This window comes from Bos indicus x Bos taurus, chromosome 13 (genome assembly GCF_003369695.1).
Source record: "Bos indicus x Bos taurus breed Angus x Brahman F1 hybrid chromosome 13, Bos_hybrid_MaternalHap_v2.0, whole genome shotgun sequence".
Lineage (NCBI taxonomy): Eukaryota > Metazoa > Chordata > Mammalia > Artiodactyla > Bovidae > Bos > Bos indicus x Bos taurus.
The window spans coordinates 18,080,696-18,105,566 of NC_040088.1; the positions used below are offsets into that span (position 1 = coordinate 18,080,696).

The 24,871-nt window shown below is 46.1% G+C and overlaps 1 protein-coding gene across 3 annotated transcripts; it reads right to left on the bottom strand.

Moving 5' to 3' along the window:
• Positions 1-1,902: 1,902 nt before the first annotated feature.
• Positions 1,903-22,171, bottom strand: AAR2 (AAR2 splicing factor homolog). Of its 3 annotated transcripts, none has more exons than XM_027558637.1 (4): positions 22,076-22,171; positions 18,394-19,190; positions 13,846-14,075; positions 1,903-3,225 (listed from the first exon to the last, which is right to left on the bottom strand). In XM_027558637.1, the coding sequence occupies exons 2-4, from the start codon at positions 19,148-19,150 to the stop codon at positions 3,058-3,060; spliced, it is 1,155 nt and encodes a 384-aa protein (XP_027414438.1). In that variant the 5' UTR covers positions 19,151-19,190; positions 22,076-22,171; the 3' UTR covers positions 1,903-3,057. The 3 variants fall into 3 exon arrangements, with proteins under 3 accessions (XP_027414438.1, XP_027414437.1, XP_027414439.1); XM_027558636.1 differs by having other exon boundaries at positions 18,394-19,193; positions 22,076-22,163; XM_027558638.1 differs by having other exon boundaries at positions 21,751-22,084.
• Positions 22,172-24,871: the final 2,700 nt, after the last annotated feature.

Below are 24,871 nucleotides of genomic sequence, written 5' to 3' on the forward strand. Positions count from 1 at the left end.
GTGGGAAGAGGCAATCAGTGGCAGGGAACTCCTCCCCTCCTCAAGTGGTGAGAAATGAGCCGGAGCGGGGCCCCGGAGCAGCAGGGTTTGTCACAGGGACAGCGGAAGGCGTTGGGGAATCGCTACCTCTGCTGATTCTGTTAATAGGATAAAGCAGCCTGGCAAATAAGAACCAGACCCCAGGAGGCCTGCATTTGAGGGGATTTGAAAATCAGGCCAGGTCCTGCCAATAGCTTCACTTTTAAATGTGTTAGAACTGGAAGGGAGCTTAGAGATCAGTGATGCCACTGGTTCATGGTTTTCAAGGTTTCTGCCTTCCAAAAACACTGCAAGTGTTAAGTAATAATTAATTTGTTTTCACATTTTTTATTCATCAAAGACACACAGAGGACTGCCAGCTGGGACAAGCAGGAGAAGACTCAGTGTCGCTGTCACTCCAGCCCCAAACAAGAGACCTATTGTTGTTGTTGTTGTCAGCTCAGCCGTATTACCTCGTGTGAATGTAGTTTCCCTTTGAAAACATTTAAAATGACACAGGGGTCCATTTTTTAAGTGGAGGGAGTCTGAAGGAGCCTGGAGTGTCTAAACCAGAAATCTCCACTCCAAGCAAACCCTCTCACTTTATACGTAAGTACACTGAGGCCCAGAGAATGTATGTGTCTTGTCCAAGGTCACACAGCTGGCTGTCAACAGGGCCAAGGTTAGACCTGGGGATGCAGAGAGAGAGGAAGGTTGTCCTGCACAGGGAAGGGTAGGGAAGGAGTAAATCATAGTGGATGCAGTGAAGAGCATGGGCTCTGGGCACCAACAGGCTTGGCTTGATTCCTGCCCCAATCCTTATGAGCTATGGGGCCCTGGTAAAATGAAGCTCTCTGAGCCTATTTTCCTATCCGCAAAATGGGGATAATAAGAGCACTGGGGATAATAAGAGTACTGTTGTGAGGATTAAGTGACAGAACAGAGTACTTCTAAACTGTAGCTACCTTTCCTTAACCCATTTGTGTCGGTGGGCAGAGAGTGGGTCTCGGTGGGTCTCATGTATAGACATGAGACCAACAAAGTTAGAGAACAAGGTCACGTGGCCCAGCTTCCAGGTGTTGCCTTGACAAGGTCATCGGGAGCAACTTGTCTCAATGGAGCTCCAAGTACTAAACTGCGATGCTGTTACTTCTAGGTATTAAGTCAAAACCGAGCGTGCCTCAGAACCCAGGCCACATCCAGACTGACTGACTTAGTTTCTGTAGGGTGGGACTTAGAAGCTTGAACTTCGAAAAGTTGAAATGACAATTTACACACCATAAAATCTACCATTTTTAAGTGTGCACTTTCAGTGGTTTTCACTATATAGTTGAACCACCGCCCCCACTATCTACTTCCAGAACCTGTTCATCATCCTGAAAAGAAACCTGGTACCTATTAGCAGTCATTCCCCATTTCTCTCTTTCATCCCTGGTCTCCTCGGATTCGTCCAGTCTGGACGATTCATACGAACAGAATCACAGGACACGCTGTCTTGGTGGCTGGCTTTTTTCACTCAGCACAGTGTTTTCAAGGTTCATGTATGCTGCTGAACGGATCAGGGCTTTATTCCTTTGGAATCTGCACTTTTAACAAGCTCCCCAGGTAGTTCTGATGAGTGGGCTTTGGGGAGAAAAAGAATAGCAGACCCACACAAGGTGAATCTGCTAGTTACTAGATAGATACAGGGCCTCGATCCCTCCTTCTGGTGTGCTCATCCCGCAGGCCCCATGGTGACAGGCGACGTCGCTGGCCGCCTGCCTCCTCAGAGCCTGCAGAGGTGGGCAGGGTCTTCTGGCACCTGGGGGGTAGGACATGTGTGGCTCAGGACAGTGTCTGACTGCGTGGGGCCCTGTGCATCCGCAAGAGACTCACACAAAGGGATCTGGTCTCAACTCCAAGACTTTAATGTACATTATGCTCTTGGAAAAACAATTCCAAGGAAACAAGTGGAACTAAAAGTCTTAACCAGTGGGGATTCTCACTCAGAAACCTGGTGTGAGCCGCAGCCTTGGGAGGCAGTGGGACAGGGACCCTCATCAAGGTACAGCAGTGTGAGGCCAGGGTGCCAGGGCCTGGGTGCGTGATGGGTGAGCCCCTCAGGACACCCAGGAAACAGGAACCATCATTCACTCCTGTGGTCTCCACAGCAGGACAGGGGGACCCAGGCTGACAAGGTCGTCTCTGGAGCTCTGGATAAAGATGCAGAATTTCCAGGAGGCCAATGAAGCCTGTCCAGAGCAAGAACCGTTCTCTTTGTTGCTGAATCTCCAGGTCATCAGAAACAGTCGTGGTGACTCTGGTGAGGAACAGGGCCATCTGGGAGGGCTGCCAAGGGCCACTTCTGGGTCTGAGGCCTCAGAGTGGAACAGGTGGGAGGTGAGTGGCACTAGTGAGGCCTCTGAGTTCAGGGGCCACAACCATCTTGAAGGTTATCCACTGGGACCTCTGGACAGGAGCAAGGAACTTCAGAGACTGCAAGAGCTGACCACTCGCCAGATTTAACCCATTGTCTTATTTCGCCCTCCTCAACCTGGGGCTCCAGAGAGGTCACAGGCCCATGTTTTCTGTGATGTGTTCCCATCCACAAGAGGCAGGCAGGAATTCTGGCTCATTTCCCTATTACCCCATGTTTAACTTTTAAAAAGTCAACAACTGACATCTCAGACTCCTGGGCAGTCCAGGGTTTCCTGAAACCACTCTATGGAATAAGCAATCTCGGGCTTGTGGCTCAACAGCTTCTCTTCTGGAAGGAAGTAGACTGCTGCTGAGGCAGGTCTCTCCCAAGAGCCCGTGTGGAATTCAGTTGGGTTAGCACCACAACCTGGCTGACAGGAAACCCACAAGGTGCCTGCTAGATGGGGAGCAGCCTCTCTGGCACTGAAGGGACTTGATTATTGGTGAAGGAGGGGATTCTGGCTCCATCTTTCAGAACCTAGCAGGGTTCCTGCCCCAGCAGGTCCCAGCTGCATGGGTGAATAGAGAAGCCAGGACTGCAGCCGTGGGGAAGGGGCCTCCCCTGGCCGAGAGCTCTCCCACTTAGCCCGTCCCCACACCGTCGGGGAGCTCCACCACCACTGGGGCGCAGTCCTCAGGCTCCGCCTCGAAGTCCCACCGGAACTTCTTCGTCAGGTGAGCTTGGAACCTTTCGGCTTTCTGCCTCAGAGTGGCATCCACAGCAACGCTGCGGGCAGAGGAGAAGAAAACCTACAGAGAACAGAGGAGAAGTCACTCCTGAGAACACGCAGGGGCTGAGAAAGCGGTGGAAATTTCCTCCGGGTGTTCGGCTCTCTGGGGCGGGAGGATCAGCTGCTGCTGGCACAGACTCAGGACACCTGCTGTGCTCTCCCCCAAACCAAGAAAGAAGGTCCAAGCCCAGATGAGAAGCTGGGGCAGGACTGGAATGGAAAATTACTGTCTTGGGCAGAGATGCCCCACTGAGAATAAGGCCAGCAGGGCCATCACCCGGCCCTGCCCTCTGGTGAGATCTACTGGGCACCTGGGCAGGAACTTAGAAAAACAGGCAGCAGCGACACCAGCTGGTGCTAAGAAAGGTGTGGGGGGCTTATAGCCCCTAGGTCCCGTAAAAAGCCCCAGGCCCTAACCCGCTGAGGGTGAACTGCTGCTCTAGTCTAAATGGACTCCAGGTGTGGGTACGCACTGCATACAATGTGAGGTATGTAGTCTCCTTAAAAGCGGTCTTTGATTTTTTTTAAATTGTGGCAATATATGCATAACACAAAATATACCATTTTAACCATTAAAAAATTATCATTTAAAACACTGTACTAAATACATACACTAAATATATATACCATTTACGATTTTAAGAGTACAGTTCAGTGGCATTAAGTATATTTACATTATTATGCAACCATCTCTGGAACTTTTTCATCTTCCCCAACTGAAGCTTTATACCCACTAACTCCTCATCCCCCCTCCTCCAGCCCCCGGTAACTATCATTCTACTTTCAATCTCTATGAATCTGACTACTCCAGGTACCTCATGGGGCTTCCCTGGTGGTTCAGTGGTAAAAGAACCCAACTGCCAATGCACAAGATGTGGGTTCTATCTCTGGGTTGGGAAAATTCCCTGGAGAAGGAAATGGCAGCCCACTCCAGTATTCTTGCCTGGGAAATCCATGGACAGAGGAGCCTGGTGGGCTATAGCCCAAGGGGCTGCAAAAGGGTAGGACATGATTTAGCGACTAAAAAACAACAAAAAATCCCCAACAGGTACCTTATATAAGTGGAATCATACAATATCTGTCCTTTTGTGCCTGGCTTCTTTCTCTTAGCATAATGTCCTCAAGGCTCACTCATATAGCATGCACTAGAAATTTCCTTCTTTTTAAGGCTGAATGATATTCCATTGTATGTATATACCACACTTTGTTTTCCGTTCATCTATCAACGGCCATTTGGGTTGTTTCTATGTTTTGGCTATTATAAATAATACTGCTATGAACATGAATCTAAAAATATCTCTTACAGAAGCCTTGCTTTTGATTCTTTGGGGGTATATACCCAGAATGGACTGTGGGATTATAAGGTGATTCTATTCAATGCTTTGAGGAACCACCATACTGTTTTCCACAGTGGCTGTGCCATTCTTACATTTCCATCAGCAATCCAACATCTCTAACATCTTTTATTTTCTGTTTCTTTTTGTTCACAACAGCAACCCAAATGGGTGTGGCAAGCATACTGGAGTGGGCTGCCGTGCCCGCCTCCAGGGGATCTTCCCGATCCAGGGATCGAACCCGAATCTCTTACGTCTCCTGCATTGGCAGGTGGATTCTTTATGACTAGCGGAAACGCGGGCAGGGGCAAACAACAGTAATTTTCTCTACATCTGAAACTCCATTTCAGACTGTCCTGGATCTCAATTCCTTCTAAGAATGATAGCAAACTCATTTCTCCTCCTCACACTATTTTACTATTTTCAAAGAAGTTTCACAGAGTAGCCCAATAGATCCTCACAAGGCCCTGGGAAGACACACTGCTGCTGCTGCTGCTGCTGCTAAGTCGCTTCAGTCATGTCTGACTCTGCAACCCCACAGACAGCAGCTCACCAGGCTCCGCTGTCCCTGGGATTCTTCAGGCAAGAACAGTGGAGTGGGTCGCCACTTCCTTCTCCAATGCATGAAAGTGAAAAGTGAAAGTGAAGTCGCTCAGTTGTGTCCAACTCTATTATGGAAACGGAAGCTAAGGGGAGTTAAATGCCTGAGTCAAAATTACCAGAAAGGAAGTAGTTTTCCCAGACTACTCACTGGCTCCCTGCAAGACCACCCTAGACAAGCGGCAGCAGGGTGACAGCAGCAATTTGATCCACGTCACCCTCGTGCCCCAGTGGCCGTAGACCACCATGGAAGGAATATGGGCTCCAGGGGTCTTGACCTGACAAAGGTAACAGGTGGACTCTGCAGCCGCTTCTAGAGACAACCCCCTCCCGCCTGCCTCTCCACTGCCTTCCCGTTGGCAGGTGGCGTGAGGCTCACGTTTGTAGTCTTTGTTTGCAGCCACTTTGTTCGGGTGGGAGCAGGGACAGAAGTGACAGGGGAGGGGGTACAGAGGCAGAAGGTGGGGGGGTTACAGAATTTGGTTTCATTACTTGAGAATCGACTAAACACAGGAGCAGGAAGCACAGCCACAACAAAACACGGGATCAATAACTAATTAGAGGGGCTGTGCGAGCTCGGTGGCCAGCGGGCAGTGGGGAAGCCGGCGGCCTGTCTGCGGGCGGCTAATGGAGCTTGCTCTGGAGCGCTGAACTCGGGGAGGGGCCTGGTTCGGGAAGCAGAGAAGCTTTGTTGCAAACGGCCTTAGCGCTGGAGGCCCTGCACCCTCATGGGTCTGTCTCCAGGGGTCCTGATGGCTCAATTAGCAAAAGCCTCCACTCCTTACATGGTACACTGTGCTACTCGCTTCACAGTCCTTCCTCTCCAGCTGCCTCGAGCAGCAACCCAAAGATGCTCCATCGTCTCTTCTGTGTTTCTGCGCACACAGGCGATTCCCTCTGCTTATAGCCCCCTTCCACCCCTGCTTTCTCCTCCTGCACCTACTGTTTTCTACTAGTGACCCAAGCTCAGCTCAGACGCCACCCCTTTGGGATGTCTTCCCAGACCACGGATGGACCAGGTGCTCTTCTGCGCTCCCCTGGTGCCCAGGGTTACGTGGGACACAGTCTCACTCTCGGTCAGTGCTAATCCATTTACTACTGAGCTCTCCCAAGAGATGAGGAGCAACTCCAAAGCGCTGACTCCTTTACATACCTGCATCCCGCTCCCCTGGTATGAAGTCTGACATATAAAAAGGATCCATGATATGTTTAATGAACGAAAGACAACCATAGGTTCTATGAAAATCCATTTCTGGGTTCCTTTGGCACAGTGCCTGCACCAAATGATTGCTCAATAATTATGTGATGGTGCTGGACAGAGTAAGGGACTCATCCTGGGGAGGAGGTGGCTTATTTACAAGGCCCCTGAATGCCACTGGTTCACAGGCCATCTCCTTGTGACAGGACTCTTATAAAAGCCCAAGCTGAAAGGAACTGCTCCAACCTCTGCTCCCCCAGTACCACGCCTGAGCTTCCCTTATGGCATTTCTCCCTCTCTGCTTGCATCTGTGATCTATGCCCCTTCAGAGTAGAGGTCACTCCCTAATTATCCATGTGACCCACATGGCAGATTGCCCAGGGCCTGGCACAGAGTTAGAGCCCACAGGATGCTCCCTGAATGGATATGAATGAGATGGAGGGATCACCCCGCATTCAGCAACAGCCAACAGCAAGGGACTGAAACAGGCTGGGCTCAGACTCATCGTTCACACTCCCCATCACCAGCGGGGCAACATCAACTCTAGGCAGGTACAACAGAAGCCTTCAGTCTGAAAAATAAGGCTTCAGATTTAAAAAGTGCTATGTCCTTTTTGAAGAATCTTTCAGTCTAATCCTTGCTACAAACCTGGAGGTAGGAGGACAGGAAATTACTATTCCCATTGTACAGATGAGGATGGTGATAAATGCTGAGCAAGTGATACATGTCAAGCAAGATGCAGTCCAAGTAGGGAAACTGAAATCCTTCTTCCCTACCAAGACCTTCTTTTTGTCTTGACACAGACTAATCCATCCTTGATATTTTAGCAGTGCCTGTGGGGAGCCAAGGGGCCTGGAGACCAGGTTCTTCTGGAACTGTGCCTTCTGTGGGCCTCCAAGACCCAGGGCACAGTCCAGGTTCACTCTTTTAACAAACCAACTTTATTGAGGCATAATTTACTTACAATTAAATTCATCCACTTAAAATGTTTGATTCATTTTGATGAATGTATACATCCATACACTGACTTCCCCAGTGGCACAGTGGTAAAAGAATCTGCCTGCAATGCAGGAGATGCTCAAAAGACCCAGGTTTGATCCCTGGGTCATGAAGATCCCCTGGAGAAGAAAATGGCAACCCACTCCAGTCTTCTTGCCTGGAAAATCCCATGGACAGAGGAGCCAGGCAAGCTACAGGCCATGAGGTCACAGAGTCAGACACGACTGAGCGACTAAACAACAAACAACAATATACCCAGGCAACCAGTATATGACATAATCAAGACAGATAAGTATCTGTTTATAGCTTTTTCTTTTGGTACCGAGTTCTATGAGTTTAAAGGCCCACATCCCATCACTATCAGGATATTGAACAGTTCCATCACTCCAAAAATATTCCCTCACGCTGCCCCTTAGGGATCAAATCCTCCCCGTCCCTAGCCCTGGACCCACTGATCTATTTTTGTCCCAAGAGTTTACAAAATTCACCATTCAGAAGAGGAGATATTTAGAGTTTCACATTGAGACAGATGTTTAGACAATTTACTTTGATTCTCCTATTTTTAGATCAATTGTATGCCTTCTTATGTAAATTTAGTAATGATCTGGTTACTGTGAAACAGTAAACTTTTTAAAATCACTGAGAAATGAATCACCTTAATATGGGAATATTAACCCTGGATATTTTTAAAAAACATTTTACAAACATCTGTATTTATCTAAAACTAAAAGCAAACCCATTGGGGATTTTTCTTCAAATGTAAAAAAAAAGGTATTAATACATCTATCATTAAGTCTATATATTGTAAAATTGTAAATTATTTTAGTCAGAAAAGTGAAAGCTTTCTTTTAAACCCAAGTTAAATAAATTGAGTTCAGTCAGGTCACCCTGAGAAATTCCAAATGCCACGGTAGATAGCTGAGTCACTTCTTATCCTATTTTTTGGCTAGACCAAAAAGATGCAATTTTCTAATTTTTTAAACTCCCAGATGATTATTCAACTTAGAATGAAACTAGCCAGAGGTAGGACATTTTATTTTCACTTGCAGAAGAAAGTGGTGTTAAAAGCAAGACTATCACTTCACAGTGATTATCAAGAAGACAAAAAGCAGCAGCAATCATGCTTTCTAAGGTCAATTTAAAGAACTTAGGATGTTTTATCTGGGGCACTAATCACATATGGGAGATTCAGAATTAAAGTTCAGCCTTGTCATCTACCAGCTCTGGCAATCCTGGGCAAAATTATTTGTTTCCTCATCAGTAAGGAAATCAATAAAATGGGATTATATGCTTAACTTCTTAAACTGTTGTGAGGGCTAAACACAATATGTACAGGAAATGTGCAGAGGTGACAGCTGACAGCAGGAGGTGTAGGAGCAGGTGGGTGGAGTTCATCATGGCTGGTGTGATGATAAAACACAGGTATACGCTGTTTTACTGCATTTCACGGCACTGCATGTTTTTACAAATTGAAGGTCTGTGGTAACCCTACATGAAGCAAGTCTATTGGTGCCATTTTTCTAACAGCATTTGGTCACTTTGTGTCTATGTTACATTCTTGCAATTCTCAAAATATTTCAAACCTTTCACCACCAAAAAGATTACAGTTCTCTGAGGGCTCAGATCACTGACTCGATGGACATGAGCCTGAGTGAACTCCGGGAGTTGGTGATGGACAGGGAGGCCGGGTGTGCTGCGATTCATGGGGTTGCAAAGAGTCGGACACTACTGAGCCACTGATCTGATCTGATCTGATCTGAGGGCTCAGATGCTGGTTAGCATTTTTTGGGGAATAAAGTATTTCTTCATTAAGGTTGTTTTGGGACATAATGCTATTAAACACTTAATAGACTATAGTATATGACAGTATATGACTTTTAAAAAATAAATTTCTTTACTTGGCTGCACTGGGACTTAGTCATGGCACACAGGATCTTCAGCTGCAACATGTGAAGCCTCAGCTGCAGCACGTGGGATCTAGTTCCCCAACCAGGGATCGAACCTGACCCCCCTGTGTTGGGAGCATGGAGTCTTAGCCACTGCACCACCAGGGAAGTCCCAGTGTATGACTTTCATATACACTGGGAAACCAAAAAATTCATGTGACTCACTGTGGGCAATATTTGCTTTATTGTGGTAGCCTGGAACCGAACCCATATCTCCAAGGTGTGCCTGTGCTATAGACATTGTCAGAGCTAGTGTTCTCCCTTGAGAGTTAAAGATGGACAGTATTTAGAATACTGGCAAGAAATGAAGCTGGAAAGCCTATTTGGCCTACTGTGACTAAAAGTATTTAAAAAAAAAAAAAAAAAGGTTACATGACTATATGCCTAAATGCTACGCAATCAGCAATAAGAATTCTTATTTTGTACATAACTCACTTTATAACATACTATTAAATCAGATTATCCTTTCATTGGCTTTAAACAAATCATGATGACTCAAGTTGCTTTAAGTAAAACAAAAAACTGTATCTATTTTTGTAAAACAAATAATTTTTATTCATGCTAAATCCACGGGATTTGTAAAAATCCCAGTGGCATCTATTCAAAGGGGCCTCTAATGGCAGAGGGCATTACATGGTTGATTTTACCCAAGCTAATGTGGCTAAGTGCTCACTCACAGACACCAGTCCCTCCCTGTGGGCAGCAGCCGTTTAAACTCTGAAGTAGGAAAGCTGCTTCCACTTGGCGACCTGTGGGGAGAGCAGGCGACTGCTGAGGAAGGCTTTTATGGGCTGATTCATTCCCTCACAAACACCCGGAGGTGAGTGCCTGTGTGTGGGGGGACTGGATCTCAGTGCCAAGATGGCATCAGTGTAACTCACCATGGAAAAAGCGAAACAAACTTTTGTAATATCTTTTCCACATTTTGCCCGTTGAAATCTGTGTCATCCTTCAAGCTCATGGCCAAATGCCCCCCTTTACAAAAAAGCCATTCTTGACCCTCCATCTCTTAAATCTCAACCCGTGTGAATGAACCAACCAACCAACCCTCTCTGGTGCTCCTAATACTCTTTGATCGGACTTCACTGTTTACAGTATTGTAGCACGGTCATCTATTTACACTGTCACAGGAATTATGCGCTGTGTCCATCTAAAAACACCCAGTAACACAAAGTAAGATAAGTGCTAAACCTCAACTAGGTGTTGAAGATAACCAGATGGACAAAAAGTAGGCTTCTGGAAAAAGCCCATGGCTTAGTGGGGAAGTCAGACAATACATACATTTCAGCACACACAGCCTGTGCCGTGTAACAGTGACAAGTACAAAGCAGGCTAATAGTATGGAAAGGAGGGAGAGATCAGAGATGGCACCACAGAGAGCGATGCCTAGTGGGCACCTTGTGGGATGAGGAGTACACAGCAGGCAGGGAGAAAAGCAAGGTTCAGTTAAGAAGACGTGAAATATGGGTATAAAGTTTTAGTTGTATTAGATGAGAAAGTTCTAGAGATCCACTCTATTCATAGTTAGCAATACTGTACTGTATCCTTGGACTGCAAGGAGATCCAACCAGTCAATCCTAAAGGGAATCAACCCTGAATATTCACTGGCAGGACTGATACTGAAGCTGAAGCTCCAATACTTTGGCCACCTGGTGTGACGAGCTGAATTACTAGAAAAGACCCTGATGCTGGGAAAGACTGAAGGCAAAAGGAGAAGTGGGCAGCAGGGGATGACATGGTTAGACAGCATCTCCAACTCAATGGATATGACTTTGAGCAAACTCCAGGACACAGCAGAGGACAGAGCAGTCCATGGGGTTGCAAAGAGTCAGACACGACTTAGTGACTGAACAACAACAACTGCACACTTAAAAAATTATTATGAGGGTAAATCTCACGTTATGTATTTTTTACAGTTAAGAAAATAAAAGGGAAGCATGAGACAACATGGCAGGTCTGGCGACTTGCAGGGAGACCACTGCCGCTGCGGTTGATGGGGAAAAGGGAAGAAAGGAGACGCCGGAGAACAGGTTAGCAGCAGGATCAGCATGGACCTCGTGACCTAGGTTTGCAGGCAGTAAGGACCACAGAGAGCCAGGCTCACAGGTGCCTTTTGGTGGCAGAGTGCGAGACAGACGGATTAATAGGGATAAACACGGAAGCTTGTAAAGTCTGATGCAATTCAGATGAGACCAAAAGGCCTGGGTTAGGGAAATGGTACTGCCTTCTAAAACACTTAATGCTATATGGAGTCATTTGGTTAATTCATTTGTTTACTTTCCCACCAAAACATAAACTCCAAGGGACTATGTCTTGCTCATAGCTATATTTCCAATCCTAGATCAGAGCCTTGTATACAGCAGGTGCTCAGCAAATACCTGCTAAATCAATGAAGTGAAGCCACCGCACAAGTCCTTCAACTTCCAGAGTTATACGTCAGCTACCTGATAACAGGGACTCTTCCAACAGTATGCGGGCTTCAGAAAAGTGTTCTGTACCTCCAAGAAAGAGGGTAACTCACGTATGTGTCCCTCAACACTTTCAGAAGAATGTTGTACATAAAGAAAGGATGCGCAAAAACAGATGCTGATTTATTTTTTAAAAGGCACGTGTCCTGGATTTTTCCAAATAATGACACTGAATTTTCTTGGTGAAAACTCCAAAGACAGAATGCCTCTAACCATCAGCTTTGCACACCCCACCTGGATATTGAGCAATCCAGCTGGGCCCTTTCTGCTTCATAAATCATCGCTGGCAACAAAGCCTCAGCAATTAGAGCTCAGCTGTTGGTTGCGCTGACAATGGCTGGGACAGCCAGTGACATAGTGTGGCTCTCCTGTGTTTGCGCGACAGCATTAATGCACATTGCAAGGGCAGTGTGTATTCCCGCGGGCCACAGCCACCGCCAGAGGCAGGTTAGCAGGCTGAGGCCTCCTACTGCTCTGCAACCCACAACCCAGTAACTGTGGAGCGGATTTCCCCTGCAGAGGAAGAATAAAGGGATTTAATTTCTCTGTTACATCAAAAACCAATAAAAGGGCAGTTTTATAACTTGTATGAAGTGGAATATGCCAGGCTCAAACCATCAGCTTGCCTGACTCATCCCTCGTCTGCACATGTCCTTCAACATCCAGAGTTTTATCGCAGCTGCTTGATCACAGGGACTCTTCCGACAGCATTTTGGTTTTAGAAAAGTGTTCTTTACGTCTGAGAAACAGGCCCCTGATGGTGTCGCCACTAATGTCAATCAAGACTCTTTCCAGAGGGAGAGACACTGTATTCAGTACGCAGGGGCATAAGCACAGGCCTGAAATCAAGACTCAGGCCTGGGTACAAATCCTGACTCTGCCACTTACCAGTTGTGTGACCTTATGTGAATGATTTAACCTTTGTAAGTCTCAGTGTTCTCATCTGTAAAATGGGAATAATCCTCCCTGCCTTATGGTGCTCCAGAGAGATCAAATGAGGGAACCCACATAGACAGAGAAGCATTGTGCCCATTAAATGTCAATAGGCATTTCATGACTGTTCATTCCTCCCCTTACCATGCGTGGGAGTGGGAGATGAGTGACCGGCCCCCTTTCAAGGGGTAGGCCTATGGGGGTCTCCCACACAGGGAGAAGAAAGCAGTCCTGGAACAGAAAGTATGGAAACTGACAGCCTGCAGCTCTGCCTCTTCTACACTTGAGAAAGTTACAAAACGTGAGTGACACAGGCTGTCCCAAGAACATAAAGGGAGCTAATCTGTTTGCAAAGGGAGGAAATAGCACAGGATGAAGATTTTAAGTTGTTTGAAGCTTCTTCCCTAATTACCACTCATAATGAAAATTTAATTGCTGAGTTAAAAGCAAATTTCACTTTTTTCTATCAGAGAATCTCTGCAGAAATTGGCACATTTTGTTTGAACAGGAAATCAAAGTTACTTTCGTGCTTAAATGAGATCTAAGCAGTTGCAGATGTTTCCTTGGGAATAACTAGCTTCCAAACTCTGTCCTACTGGGTTGCAGCAACTCACAGTTCTAGGCCAGGAGAAAGAAAAACTGTTTTGAGTACAGTTGCTCGAGGGGTGGGGCTGATTCAAATTCCAAGTGCCCCACTGCTAGGCATGTTGGGGTGAGGCAGGGAGAAGAGGGTACAGAGAGAGGGTCTCTGGCATTATGGAGCTTACAATTGAGTAGGAGAAAGAGAACCAGGGAATAGTCTATGATTAGGAAATTGAAATGAAGAAAGCTTGGCTCAGGAAAGCATTGTTGTTCAGTCGCCAAGTCGTGTCCGACTCTTTTGTGACCCCTTGGACTACAGCCCACCAGGCTCCTCTGTCTATGGGATTTCTCAGGCAAGAATATTGGAGTGGGTTGCCATTTCCTTCTCTGGGGGGTCTTCCCAAAGTGGGGATCAAACCTGCATCTCCTGCATTGGCAGGCACATTCTTTACCACCGAGTCCCTGGGGAAGCCCCAAGGAAAGAACAGCAAGAGACAGAAATGTAAGCCTCTGTGGGTGCTTTCACACACCTTGGCCTTCATTCTGATCCACCTGGGTGTCAGCCAGAAGCCCACTCACCTGTAAGGTGCTGGTGAGGAAGTTGTCTTGGGAGACAATGTCCACAAAGAAGTCGGCAGGGATCTCGCCGAGCTGGTGGTACAGGATGGAGATGAGGTTGACGTAGAGGCTGTGGTGCTTCACCATGGCCTCTTCTGACCGGCACAGAAGGTTCAGGAGCCGCTTCCAGTGCTCGAAGGCCTCGTACACATTCCCCAGCAGGAAGCACACGAAGGCAAACTGGAGCTCACCTGAAAGGTGCAGAGAGGAGCGATGAACCTGAGGGAGCGGGGTGCTGGCTGACTCTACTAAGCCATCAGAGCCACTGGACCTCAGCCAGAAGCGGCTGTCTAGCCTTGTCACTCCTCCAGAGCCTGGCATGGGGTTTTGCACCTAGCAGCTGTTCAATAAACGTTTGCTGAACTGCTATAAACTCAAGCCATGAGAAACCCAACTGGTTTTGGACCAACCTAGATAGCATATTGAAAAGCAGAGGCATTACTTTGCCAACAAAGGTTCGTCTAGTCAAGGCTATGGTTTTTCCTGTGGTCATGTATGGATGTGAGAGTCGGACTGTGAAGAAGGCTGAGCGCCGAAGAATTGATGCTTTTGAACTGTGGTGTTGGAGAAGACTCTTGAGAGTCCCTTGGACTGCAAGGAGATCCAACCAGTCCATTCTGAAGGAGATCGGCCCTGGGATTTCTTTGGAAGGAATGATGCTGAAGCTGAAACTCCAGTACTTTGGCCACCTCATGCAGAGAGTTGACTCACTGGAGAAGACTCTGATGCTGGGAGGGATTGGGGGAAGGAGGAGAAGGGGATGACAGAGGATGAGATGGCTGGATGGCATCACTGACTCAATGGACGTGAGTCTGAGTGAACTCCGGGAGTTGGTGATGGACAGGGAGGCCTGGCGTGCTGCGATTCATGGGGTCGCAAAGAGTTGGATATGACCGAGCAACTGATCTGATCTGAAGATCAGATTGCAAGAGAAGAGGCACACTGAGTATTTACCTAGCATTTAACAAGTTAACAAAATGGGTCTGTGGACATTATGCCAAGTGGATCCTCAAACTGGCTGCCCATCTGAATTACTAGGAGAACTTGGGAAAAATAAAGCTGCCCGAGCCTCACTGCGAGAGATCCTGGTTGAGGACAGATGATGGAGCCTTGGCATCTGTAGCTCTAACAAGCTTCCCGGGTGAGTCTGATGCAGATGGTCTGCTTCAGGGCAGGGAAAGGCTGTGTAACACTACCGAACCCTCAGCCCAACTCCATAAGGTGGTCAGGGAAGGGGGTATTTGCCTCAGTGTACAGATGAGGTCAAGAGACTTGCCCAAGGTCACACATCTAATGCTTAGCAACTGAACAACAGAAAGATAGAACAGATTTCTGTTGGGTGGGAATAGTTCTAGGGCCTTCTAGAACAGGAAAATTCATGAGTACTTGTTCCAGGGTGAGCCTGCCAGCCAAATTTTTTGTTTGTTTAATCATAGAGCTCTATGATTTGCTTGCTATGAGCAGCTTGTGACTAAGAGCATGGGCTCTGGAGCCAAACTGCCTGGGTTCAAGTCTCAGCTCCACCACTTCCCAGTTGTGTGACCTTGGGCAAGCTACTTAATCTGTTTATGCTTCAGTTTCCTTATTTGAGGGATGCAGTAGAGATTAAGTGAATCGATACAGTATTGCGTTGGCCCCAAAATTCGTTCCAGCGTTTCCATAACATCATATAGAAAAACCCAAATGAACTTTTGGGCCAGCCCAATATGTATAAAGCATTCAGCGTAACGCTTGGTGCAAAATAGCACTCCAGAAACCTCAGTTATTATTCCCACATTCCCAGCAGATCCCTGTCGCAAAGAGACCTGATGGTCCAGAAGCCATTGTCTTGGATGAGCAGCTGGGTCTCTGGGTGCCAAGATACACTGTTGCTGATCAGACATGTTTTTTCTGGCTTCAAATTTAAGGGGGACTTCTGTGGTATATCCACACGTGGGCCATAAAAAGAACAGATGTGGGACGTCCCTGGTGGTCCAGTGGTTAAGACTCTGCCTTCCACAGCAGGAGGGGCAGGTTTGATCCCTGATTAGGGAACTGTAAGGTCCCACATGCTGTGGGGTGTGGCCAAAATTAAGAAAAAAATGTACTCAACACTAAACACCTCTTTAAACACATGGTGTCCAATTTCTGTCACTTCTGGAGCCCTGGAAAAACTAGTTCTCTGTTCCCAGGCTTGTGGAACTAAGTTTGATTTGAGCAGATAGCTACGGGGTCTAGACGTTTTAGACATTTGATCAATATTTTCAAAATATAGTCACGTTTCCTCTGTACGACAGAGGTTAATGATTTGCTTCTTCAGTTGGCTTTACCTGGTTAGTTTGTGGAAATACGAGCTGCTTCTCTGAATTTAGGGCATTCATTTAAATTTATACATTTCTGGCTTAGTCTAAAATTAAATTGAGATGAGAAATAATTTCAAAGAGCTGTCATAAAGATACAGTGATCCTTCCAACAGACCTTTTCACAAGATTACTTTGAAGAACTGAAATGTTTAGGAGGTAGAAAACAGGATTTCTGTTCATTTTGAAGCCAGGATTTCAAGTGTTACTTATTAAATGAAAATAGATACACACCCTTAAATTGTCCCTTTTTATCAGCTGAGCCTATTATATAAAAGGCCCTATATTCAAAATTCTCACTGATCTTCCAATAGAAAAATATGCAAATATTAGACTTGTAAAAGAAAAAATATTAATAGCTATTAAAGATGTGACAACTGTTTGCTGTCACTAGTAATCAAAGAAATATAAACTGAAACAGGAAGTCATTCTTCAACTATCCAGTCAGAAGAGGACTTTGCTAAATCACCACGTCAAATGCCATGCCAAAAGGTGATGGGCCACAACCTCATCAGCAAAGACGCCTGACCTTCTCCTGGCAGCACGCACACTCTGATCCAACAATTTCAACCCCAAAATATGCAGAAGGGCACACCAGGAGACTCTTCCACTTACAATAAGGAAACCAGGAACATCTTAAAAGATTCATTAACAGGGGCTGGTCCAATAACTATGGAAGTTCAGTAGCCACTAAAGAGAAGTGACCATTTCAGTGACATGGAATAATATTTATATTAAAGCAGATTATAGGATAATATACTGTAATCCTGTTTTTGTAAAAATATCATATATACACAAACGTATAATTGAATAAAAAGACTAAAAGGAAACAGAAACATATTAAACTGAGAAATACATACAAATATGTACCTTAAAAATGTGTATGTATCTTAAAAACATTTTGTATGATTTAACTCCTTTTAAATTGTCAAGGTTTGTTTTAAGACCCAGAATATGGTCATACTTGTTTATGTTCTGTAAGGATTTGAAATGAACGTATATACTGAGGTTGTTGGGTGGAATGTTCTATAAATATCAATTAGATCCTATTCGTTGATGCTATTGTTGAATTTCTATAAATATTTGCTGATTTTCGATCTAATTGTTCAATCAATTTTTGAGTTTAGTGTTGAAGACTTAAAACTGTTGTGGGTCCATCTATTTCACCTTTCAATTCTATCAAGTTTTCATTCACATGTTTTGCAATTCTGTTGTCTGCTGCACACAAATTTAGAATAGCTATGTCTTCTTTGTGGACTGGTGCTTTATCATTATATAATGTCATTCTGTGTTTCTAGTTAAAAAAAAAGAAAGAAAAGTACAACAAAGTGAACAAAGATGGCTATTTCCAGGTGGTGGGATTTGGACTTTCATTTTTGTTTTCCTTTAAGGATAAATATGTTATTTTTTGTAATAAGGGGGGAAAACAACAATAAAGACTGTAACAGTGAAAAGAAAATCACTGTTCTGGTTGAGAGTCAAGAGTAAACCGATGGGGCAGGTGGAAGGCTCCCAGGAACACGGATGGGCCGGGAACCGGGAGCCCTGGGCTCCGGTCTCACTTCAACTATATCACTTAGCAGTCAAATCCCTTCCCTCTATGGACCTCAATCTGTAAAATGTAGTGGTGGGCAGGCGAGGCCACACTATGGGTTCCCTGACACGGGACTGTTTGCATCAGGTTCACCTACAGCACTTGTCTGTCAGGCAGACAGACAGGTAAAATGCTGGGAACCTACTCCAGATCTCTTGAATCAGTCTCCAGGGGTAAGGCCTGGGAATCTGTACCTTTAAAATATATATATATATATACAGTTTATTTATTTGGCTGCATCAGGTCTCAGTTGTGTCATGCAGGATTTTGTGTTGTGGTGCACAGGGTCAGTAGTTGCAGCATGTGGGCTTAGCTGCTCTGCGACCTGTGGGATCTTAGTACCCCGAGCAGGGACTGAACTCAAGTCCCCTGCATGGCAAGGCGGATTCTGAACCACTGGACCACTAGGGAAATCCCTGGGAATCTGTTCCTTTAACAAGCATTCAGGGTAAGACCCCCTCCTAGCCAGGTTTAGGAACCACTAGACTAAATAATCAAAAAGGGACTCCCTATTCTCAAGCCGCTCGGCTACACACCCCTCCCCTGGCCCACTCTCAAAGCCGTGTTCCTCCTCACCGAGCACGTCCTGGGGGCTGCAGGGGAACTGCTTGCTGAGCACAGTCTCCAGGGCATAACTCAGGTCCATGCTGTGCCTGGTTATCTCAGCCGGCGTGGCACCTGCCGGGAACATCTGTGTGGGCAGCTCGGAGAAGCGGATCTCGGTGCCGGCCCTAGGCTTCATCTCAGGCAGCCGGGCCAGGCCCTCCTGGTAGCTCTTGCACTCGGCACCGCAGCGTGGGAGATTCTGCCCCACCCGGTCCTTGGTGTGCCTCATGGAGAGCACGGGCAGCACCTCTGAGAAGGCACAGATCTGCCGACTCTCAGGCTGCAGCTTCTCTACGGTGGCCTCGCTGATGAAGTTGGTGAGGGAGATCCACTTCTTGAGCGTGGTGTAGGGATAAGGTCCCAGGAACTGGTCCAGCTCCTGGAGGTTGGCCCTCATGGCTTCCACCTCAGCCTCTGGGGCTGGGGACAGGTCGACCTCTTCCCGGGCGGCATCCCAGCGTAGGACCTTTAGCCCCCGCTGCTGCAGGTTAAGGAAGAAGCCCATGCGAGGGCCCACCTCCCTGGGATTGGCCTTGTCCACAGAGCTGTAGTGGAGGAAGTGGATGCCTGGCGGGATCATCTTCACGCCCCGGAACTTGGGCCCCACTTCCCAGGAGTTGTAGTCAATGCCAAACTCTGTCCCCTTGGGCATATTCAGGATGACCACGGTGGCCCCTTCAAAGAAGAGGCGCCTGGCAAGCTCAGGATCCATCTGCATGGCAGCCATGGGGCCAGGGGTGAGTGATCAAAAAGAAAACTTTTCTATTCTGCTGAAAAAGAAAGAAGTCAGAGTTAATCAGAACCTTGAGAAGGATTATTCATTTGCTGAGCATTCTCTATGTGCCAGATACTGAATTAGATCCCTGAAATAATTCAGTTCAGTTGCTCAGTTGTGCCCGACTCTGTGACCCCATGGACTGCAGCATGCTAGGCTTCCCTGTCCATCACCAACTCTGGAGCTTGCTCAAACTCATGTCTATCAAGTCAGTGATGAGTTAACCATCTCATCCTCTGTTGTCCCCTTCTCCTCCTGATTTCAATCTTTCCCAGCATCAGGATCTTTTCCAATGACATAATTTTCTACCTTAATTTTCACCACAGGTAAAGAAAACAATACTCAAAGAGAAGAGGATTTTTGTTTCTGAGTTTAATGAGCAAGAACACTCACTTCACAGCTGGAAAGACATCAGTTAAAGAAAAGAGACATGTTCAAGATCACACAAGGACCCAGTTAGAACTTGGGTACCCTGCCCTCCAGGCCAGTGTTCTTTCCACGGTGCACTTCGAAGCTCCTTCAGATCTCCTTCAGATCTGAGATCTTCAGATCTCCTTCTTATAACAGAGGATGAAGGCGGAGAACGCCTGGTCCACTCTAAAGGATTACTGTGCCTAAACTGTCTTAAACTATAATTCTGTCTAAAACCTAGAAGATTCGAGAAGCATCCACCCAGTTTCCCATAAGCCTCAGCGAAGACCCAGAAATGGACAGAAGGTGGAAACGGGGTGCTTAGCATCTAAAATTCACAAAAGATTTGGGCAGTGGAGAGCTTTTCAACCACAACCCTCTTCTCCTACATATGTACACATATATATAAAATATGTATTTTATATATATATATATAAATAAACAAATCTAAAGTCCAGGGAGTGAAACAACTTTCCAAAGGGTCCACAGTCAGTAGCAGCTCTGGACTGCTCACCCAAATGGATCCAGGTGGCATGGCTGGCCTCGGATCAGTATTTAGAAGACAAAGACCTTAGAACATTTATTTTTATCTACCTCTGAACCACCCATGAGGACACATTGATAAGACTTCTGTAAACAGACACAGCCTCTGCATTTATAAGGATGGTTCCAACATGAACTAATTTAAACAGAACACATCTAACTCTCTAGTCCCAAGACACCACCTATTCAATTCAACAAATAACCCTGGAGAGCCTGCAGGATTTTTGCCAGACACTAACAGAAATAATCATGGAGAAGACAGTTACTGCCCTCCAGGCACTTCCAATCTAGCCAGACATATCAACAAGACCACAAAACTTCACAAACAGAAGAACCAGCTGCCTGTTTAATTCCTGTTACTCATTTTAAACAAACAAAACAATACCATGAGGAAAGGAAGACCAACCCTTTTCCCAATATGGAAAGGACATATTTTATTGTCTTTACCCAAAACCCACATGAATGATTATGACTCTAAATCAGCATTTTTTTTCAAACTGCAAGTCACAACCTGATAATGGGTCAAAAGATCAACTTAGAGGATCTCAACCAACATTGTTTGTTTTTTTTTTTAATAAAAGGGCAAAATTAAAAAAAACCAGAGCACATCCTAAGTAGTAAAGCTAAGTACTGTTTTCTGAAGCTTTGTGTGTTTGTATGGACTCTTGGTCACCATGTAAAATATATGCGTTACTGTAGGTCACAGTGCAAAAAGTCTGAAAGCCACTGCTCTAAATAATTTATATCATCTTACCAATCTTGAGTTCAAAAGGCACTTAATATGTTTGCTAAATGAACAGCTACTGCATTTAGAATAATTGCTCATCAATTAGCCATTTTCCCGGTGGCATCTGTGTGCTCCTCTTTGATAATGCCACTTCTTTCTATTTCCAGCTGATTGTAATTCTCTTCACTGTATCTTCCACAGTTGGCAAATGACCTGGCACAAAGAAGATGCCTTGAGATGCAGAGAATCACATCTACCCACTTCTCTCCACCACATCCTTAATCTAAGCTACCATGTCCCTCAGCCAGATTGTCCCTCCAGTCCGTTCTCCATCCAAAAGCCGGAGTGACCTTCTCAAACCGCCAGTCTAAGCATGTCACCACCCATACTTAATATCCTCTGGCTCTTGGCAAACGAAACTTCCCCCTGCGACCTACAAGGCCTGTATGGCCTGGTCCGTGGAAACTCCTCCAGCTTGTCTCATATCATGCTTCCTCCACAAGCTCTGTTGTCGCCACACTGACCTCTTTCAGACCCTCAAACAGAGGCTCCCCTGATAGAAAACTCTTCCCTCCTGTCTCAAACCATTTTTCTGATCTCTGCTCAATATTAACCTCCTCAGCAACGCTTCCTTGACCTGGGGCTAAGTCAGATCTGCTGTGATGTGCTCTCAAAGTGCCTTTTATCTTTCCATTTCACTAATCACAGCTCCAAGTTTGCAAATATTAATAGAGGGCTGTCACCTCCAGGAGATGCGGGTCTTTCGTACCTCTAGCACATATTAGACGCTTGCAAAACATCTGTTTAATAAAAGCACGATATCCATTTTGTAGATGAAAAACAAAGACTTGGTTCGGGGAAAAGACCTTACCGAAGATAGAGTAAATCAGAATCACGTCAGGCGGAGCAAAGGCCTCCGAGCCCGTAAGTTCTAAAGTTAGGAAAAAAGAAGTTTGGCACGTGCTCCCAGGAAGTTCTGGCGACGGCGTATCTGACGGTTACTCGGGGAGCAAGTAAGAGTAACCTATCTGAAAGAGGCAGGTGGGTCCCACCACCGGCTCAAGACCGGGACGCCACAGTCCCAGCTCGGTGTCCCAGTTCAGGACCTCCGCGATCCCCAGCCGAAAAGAGAGATGGCCGGACCACACAGACAACGAAAGCAAAACAGTTAAAAGAGGACAGGAGGGTGAACTCACCGACTGGTGAATAGCCGAGGTCCAGGGACAGCATAAGCGCACCGGAAGTTCTCCCTCTTTGGCGCCGGACGGGAGCAACGGGAAAGGGGCCGGGCGGGTCCCTGGGTCGCGGAAGAAACGGCCCGTGCCAGCAGGTTCCGCCCCATCGAAAGTCTTTTGCTACCTTGAGTTAATGGATTTAGTTCTTGAGCCCGTGGATAATAACTTTCATCAAACGATGCATTTTATATCCCGGTCCAGAAACACATCCGCAAGCCACGGCTTTTCGGTTTCAATCAGTCGTGGTCTCTGAGGTTCGTAGACTCCTAGTCATCCAGTAGCCACAGTCAAGAGGCTCAGTCATAGTCCTGGTCAGACGATCTCAATCCGAGTGAGTGTCACAGTTGGCCCTTTATCACCTGGTCTTAGCTTCCAACCATACTCAGCTGTAAGGGAGAGCTTCATAAACCCAGGCCAGAGAGACCCAGCCTAACAGCAGCGGTCACCACAATGGTCCTTCCAGCCATAAACACCCGATATCTTCTGGCAGTGCAGGCCTAGTATGAAATCTCAGTCAGGCTGTATATGCACCTTGAGGCAGGGAACCTGTCTTGTTCTCCGCTGTTTTTTCTGGAATCCAGCACAAAGACCCAGTTCAACACATATATTATGCATTTAATTAATGACAGTGATTCTTTATTAATTAGTGACTTCTATTTTGGAGCCTAGCCCTGTGCTGGGTGGTTGTATCAGTCAGGGTTCAATCAAAGAAGCAGAGCCAGCAGGAGGTATTTAAGAGCTTTATTACAAGGAATTGGCTTATGTGATTCTGAGGGCTGCCTAAGGAAATACAAAATCCAGAGGGCAGGCCCCTTGGGTATATGATTTCTAATCCTTGCACTAACCCTAGTAAGCAGACTCAGTATTCCCAATGTGCAGAAGAGAAAACTGAGGCTCAGAGCAGTTGCACAGCTAGAGAGAGTTCAGGCTAGGATGCAAACCAAGGTCTGACTGGTGACTGGCTCTTCTTGTCTCTCTGCTGCTGCTCCTTAGCTTGCCTGTCACAATTCCTCAGTGACAGCTGGACATGCCCATCTGTCTCAGTCAAAATTCATCTCTTAGTGGGTTGCAGACTAGACTGGGCCCTGCAGTCATGGTTGATCACAACGAGCTGCCACAGGATTAGCCAGAGATGGCCTCCATCAGTCACAGTCATACATGTCAATCTCAGCCTGTCATGTCAGTTCCATTTCCTGCATGAAGAAGCTCAGCTCCCTCCCCACCCTCCCCATTCCTGGTCTTGGGTGCTGAGCATCATGGTCTGTTTTCATGATGAGCTCCCTGTTCCAGCCGAACTCACCATCTTCTGAGACTCCAGGGCACTGAACTCTGGGCATAGGCACTGTTAAATGGTAGTCCAGGAATCTCACGTGGTGGGTTGCATGTCTGTTCAAATCAGGTTTCTCAACCTTGATACTACTGAGATTTGGAGCCAAATAATTCTTTGTTGTAGGGCAGCTGTCTTCTTGTGTTGTAGGATGTTTAGCAGGATCCCTGGTTTCTACTCCCTATATGTTAGTAGCATCCCTCAGTTGTGACAACCAAAAGTATTTCCAGACATTACTAAATGTTCCCTGGGTGACAAAATCACACATACTCCCGAGTTAAGAATCACTGATCTAAATGAATCAGCCACACTATTCCTTAACAGCTCAGAGACTGACCCTGTATTTATGGGAGACAGAGACACAGATCCAGGGTGTGTGGGTACCCAGTGTTTGCAAACAATGTCCTATTTCAGGATCCCAGGAATGACAGATAACTAAAGGAAACCTACAGGGAAAATACGGGGAAGGATCCATAAATTGCTTCTGACAATGGACAGGAGTTTGGAGATAGTAGAAGAATTGCTTTTCATAGCACAGCATTTTATATCATTTAATGAATTCCCTTCAAAAAGAAAAAGCATAGGGCTTCCCTGGTGGACCAGTGGTTAAGACTCCGAGCTCCTAATGCAGGGGACATGAGTTCAATCCCTGGTTGGGGAACTAAGATCCCACATACTGCCTAGTGTGGCCAAAAAACAAAACAAAGAAGAAAAGACGTGGTGTTTAGTGTTTCAAATTATAGGGAAATGATCAGGATTTAAGTTTTTACAAGTTTTTAGAATGGTATGTACAAGGTGACTTCAACTCTGATAAGATACTTACACATGAGAAAAGACTGGAAGAAACTGCACCAAATCGTTTAGCCATGGTTGTTGCCTGTGAGATTTGGGGTAATAAAGAAAGCGTTTGGGGTGAGCTGTTTGGTAGAATTAAATTGCTGGTATGTGTATCTCAGGTAGCCCACAGGACAGGTTTAAATTTTACATGGATAATGGTTTTCAAATTTTAGTATTTTTGCATTTATTTTTATAAAGACCTCCTTTCTTTGGCAAGTGACCCTAGTTTTTCATTTGTGGACATAACGGTTTCCTTTACAAATAATTCTGTTTTTGTTGCTGTTGTTGAGTCACTTAGTCATGTCCGACTCTTTGTGACTCCATGGACTACAGCATGCCAGGCTCCCCTGTCCTTCGCTATCTTCCAGAGTTTGCTCAGAGTCAATTTAAAGAAAAATGATGTCAACATTGGGACAGGTGGCATGTGCAGGGACATGGCAACATATGCGAAGGGGATGAGCAAAGGCTGACGTTGGGGCTTGCTGTGTACGTTATCCATTCGACTCCCAAGGAGGGGCCTCCACACACCAAGCCCCTCTGTGTCCTGGGCCCACCTGCTTACTGTTCCTGCTGCCTAGAATGCACTCACTCAA

Excerpts from the sequence above, each read along its gene's own strand:
- AAR2 (XM_027558637.1), bottom strand. The coding sequence starts at position 19,150 with ATGGCTGCCATGCAGATGGATCCTGAGCTTGCCAGGCGCCTCTTCTTT. Across the intron at positions 14,076-18,393 it reads CAGCCCCCAGGACGTGCTCG|GTGAGCTCCAGTTTGCCTTC; the intron begins GTGAGGAGGAAC and ends TGCACCTTTCAG. Across the intron at positions 3,226-13,845 it reads TCCTCACCAGCACCTTACAG|GTTTTCTTCTCCTCTGCCCG; the intron begins GTGAGTGGGCTT and ends TGTTCTCTGTAG.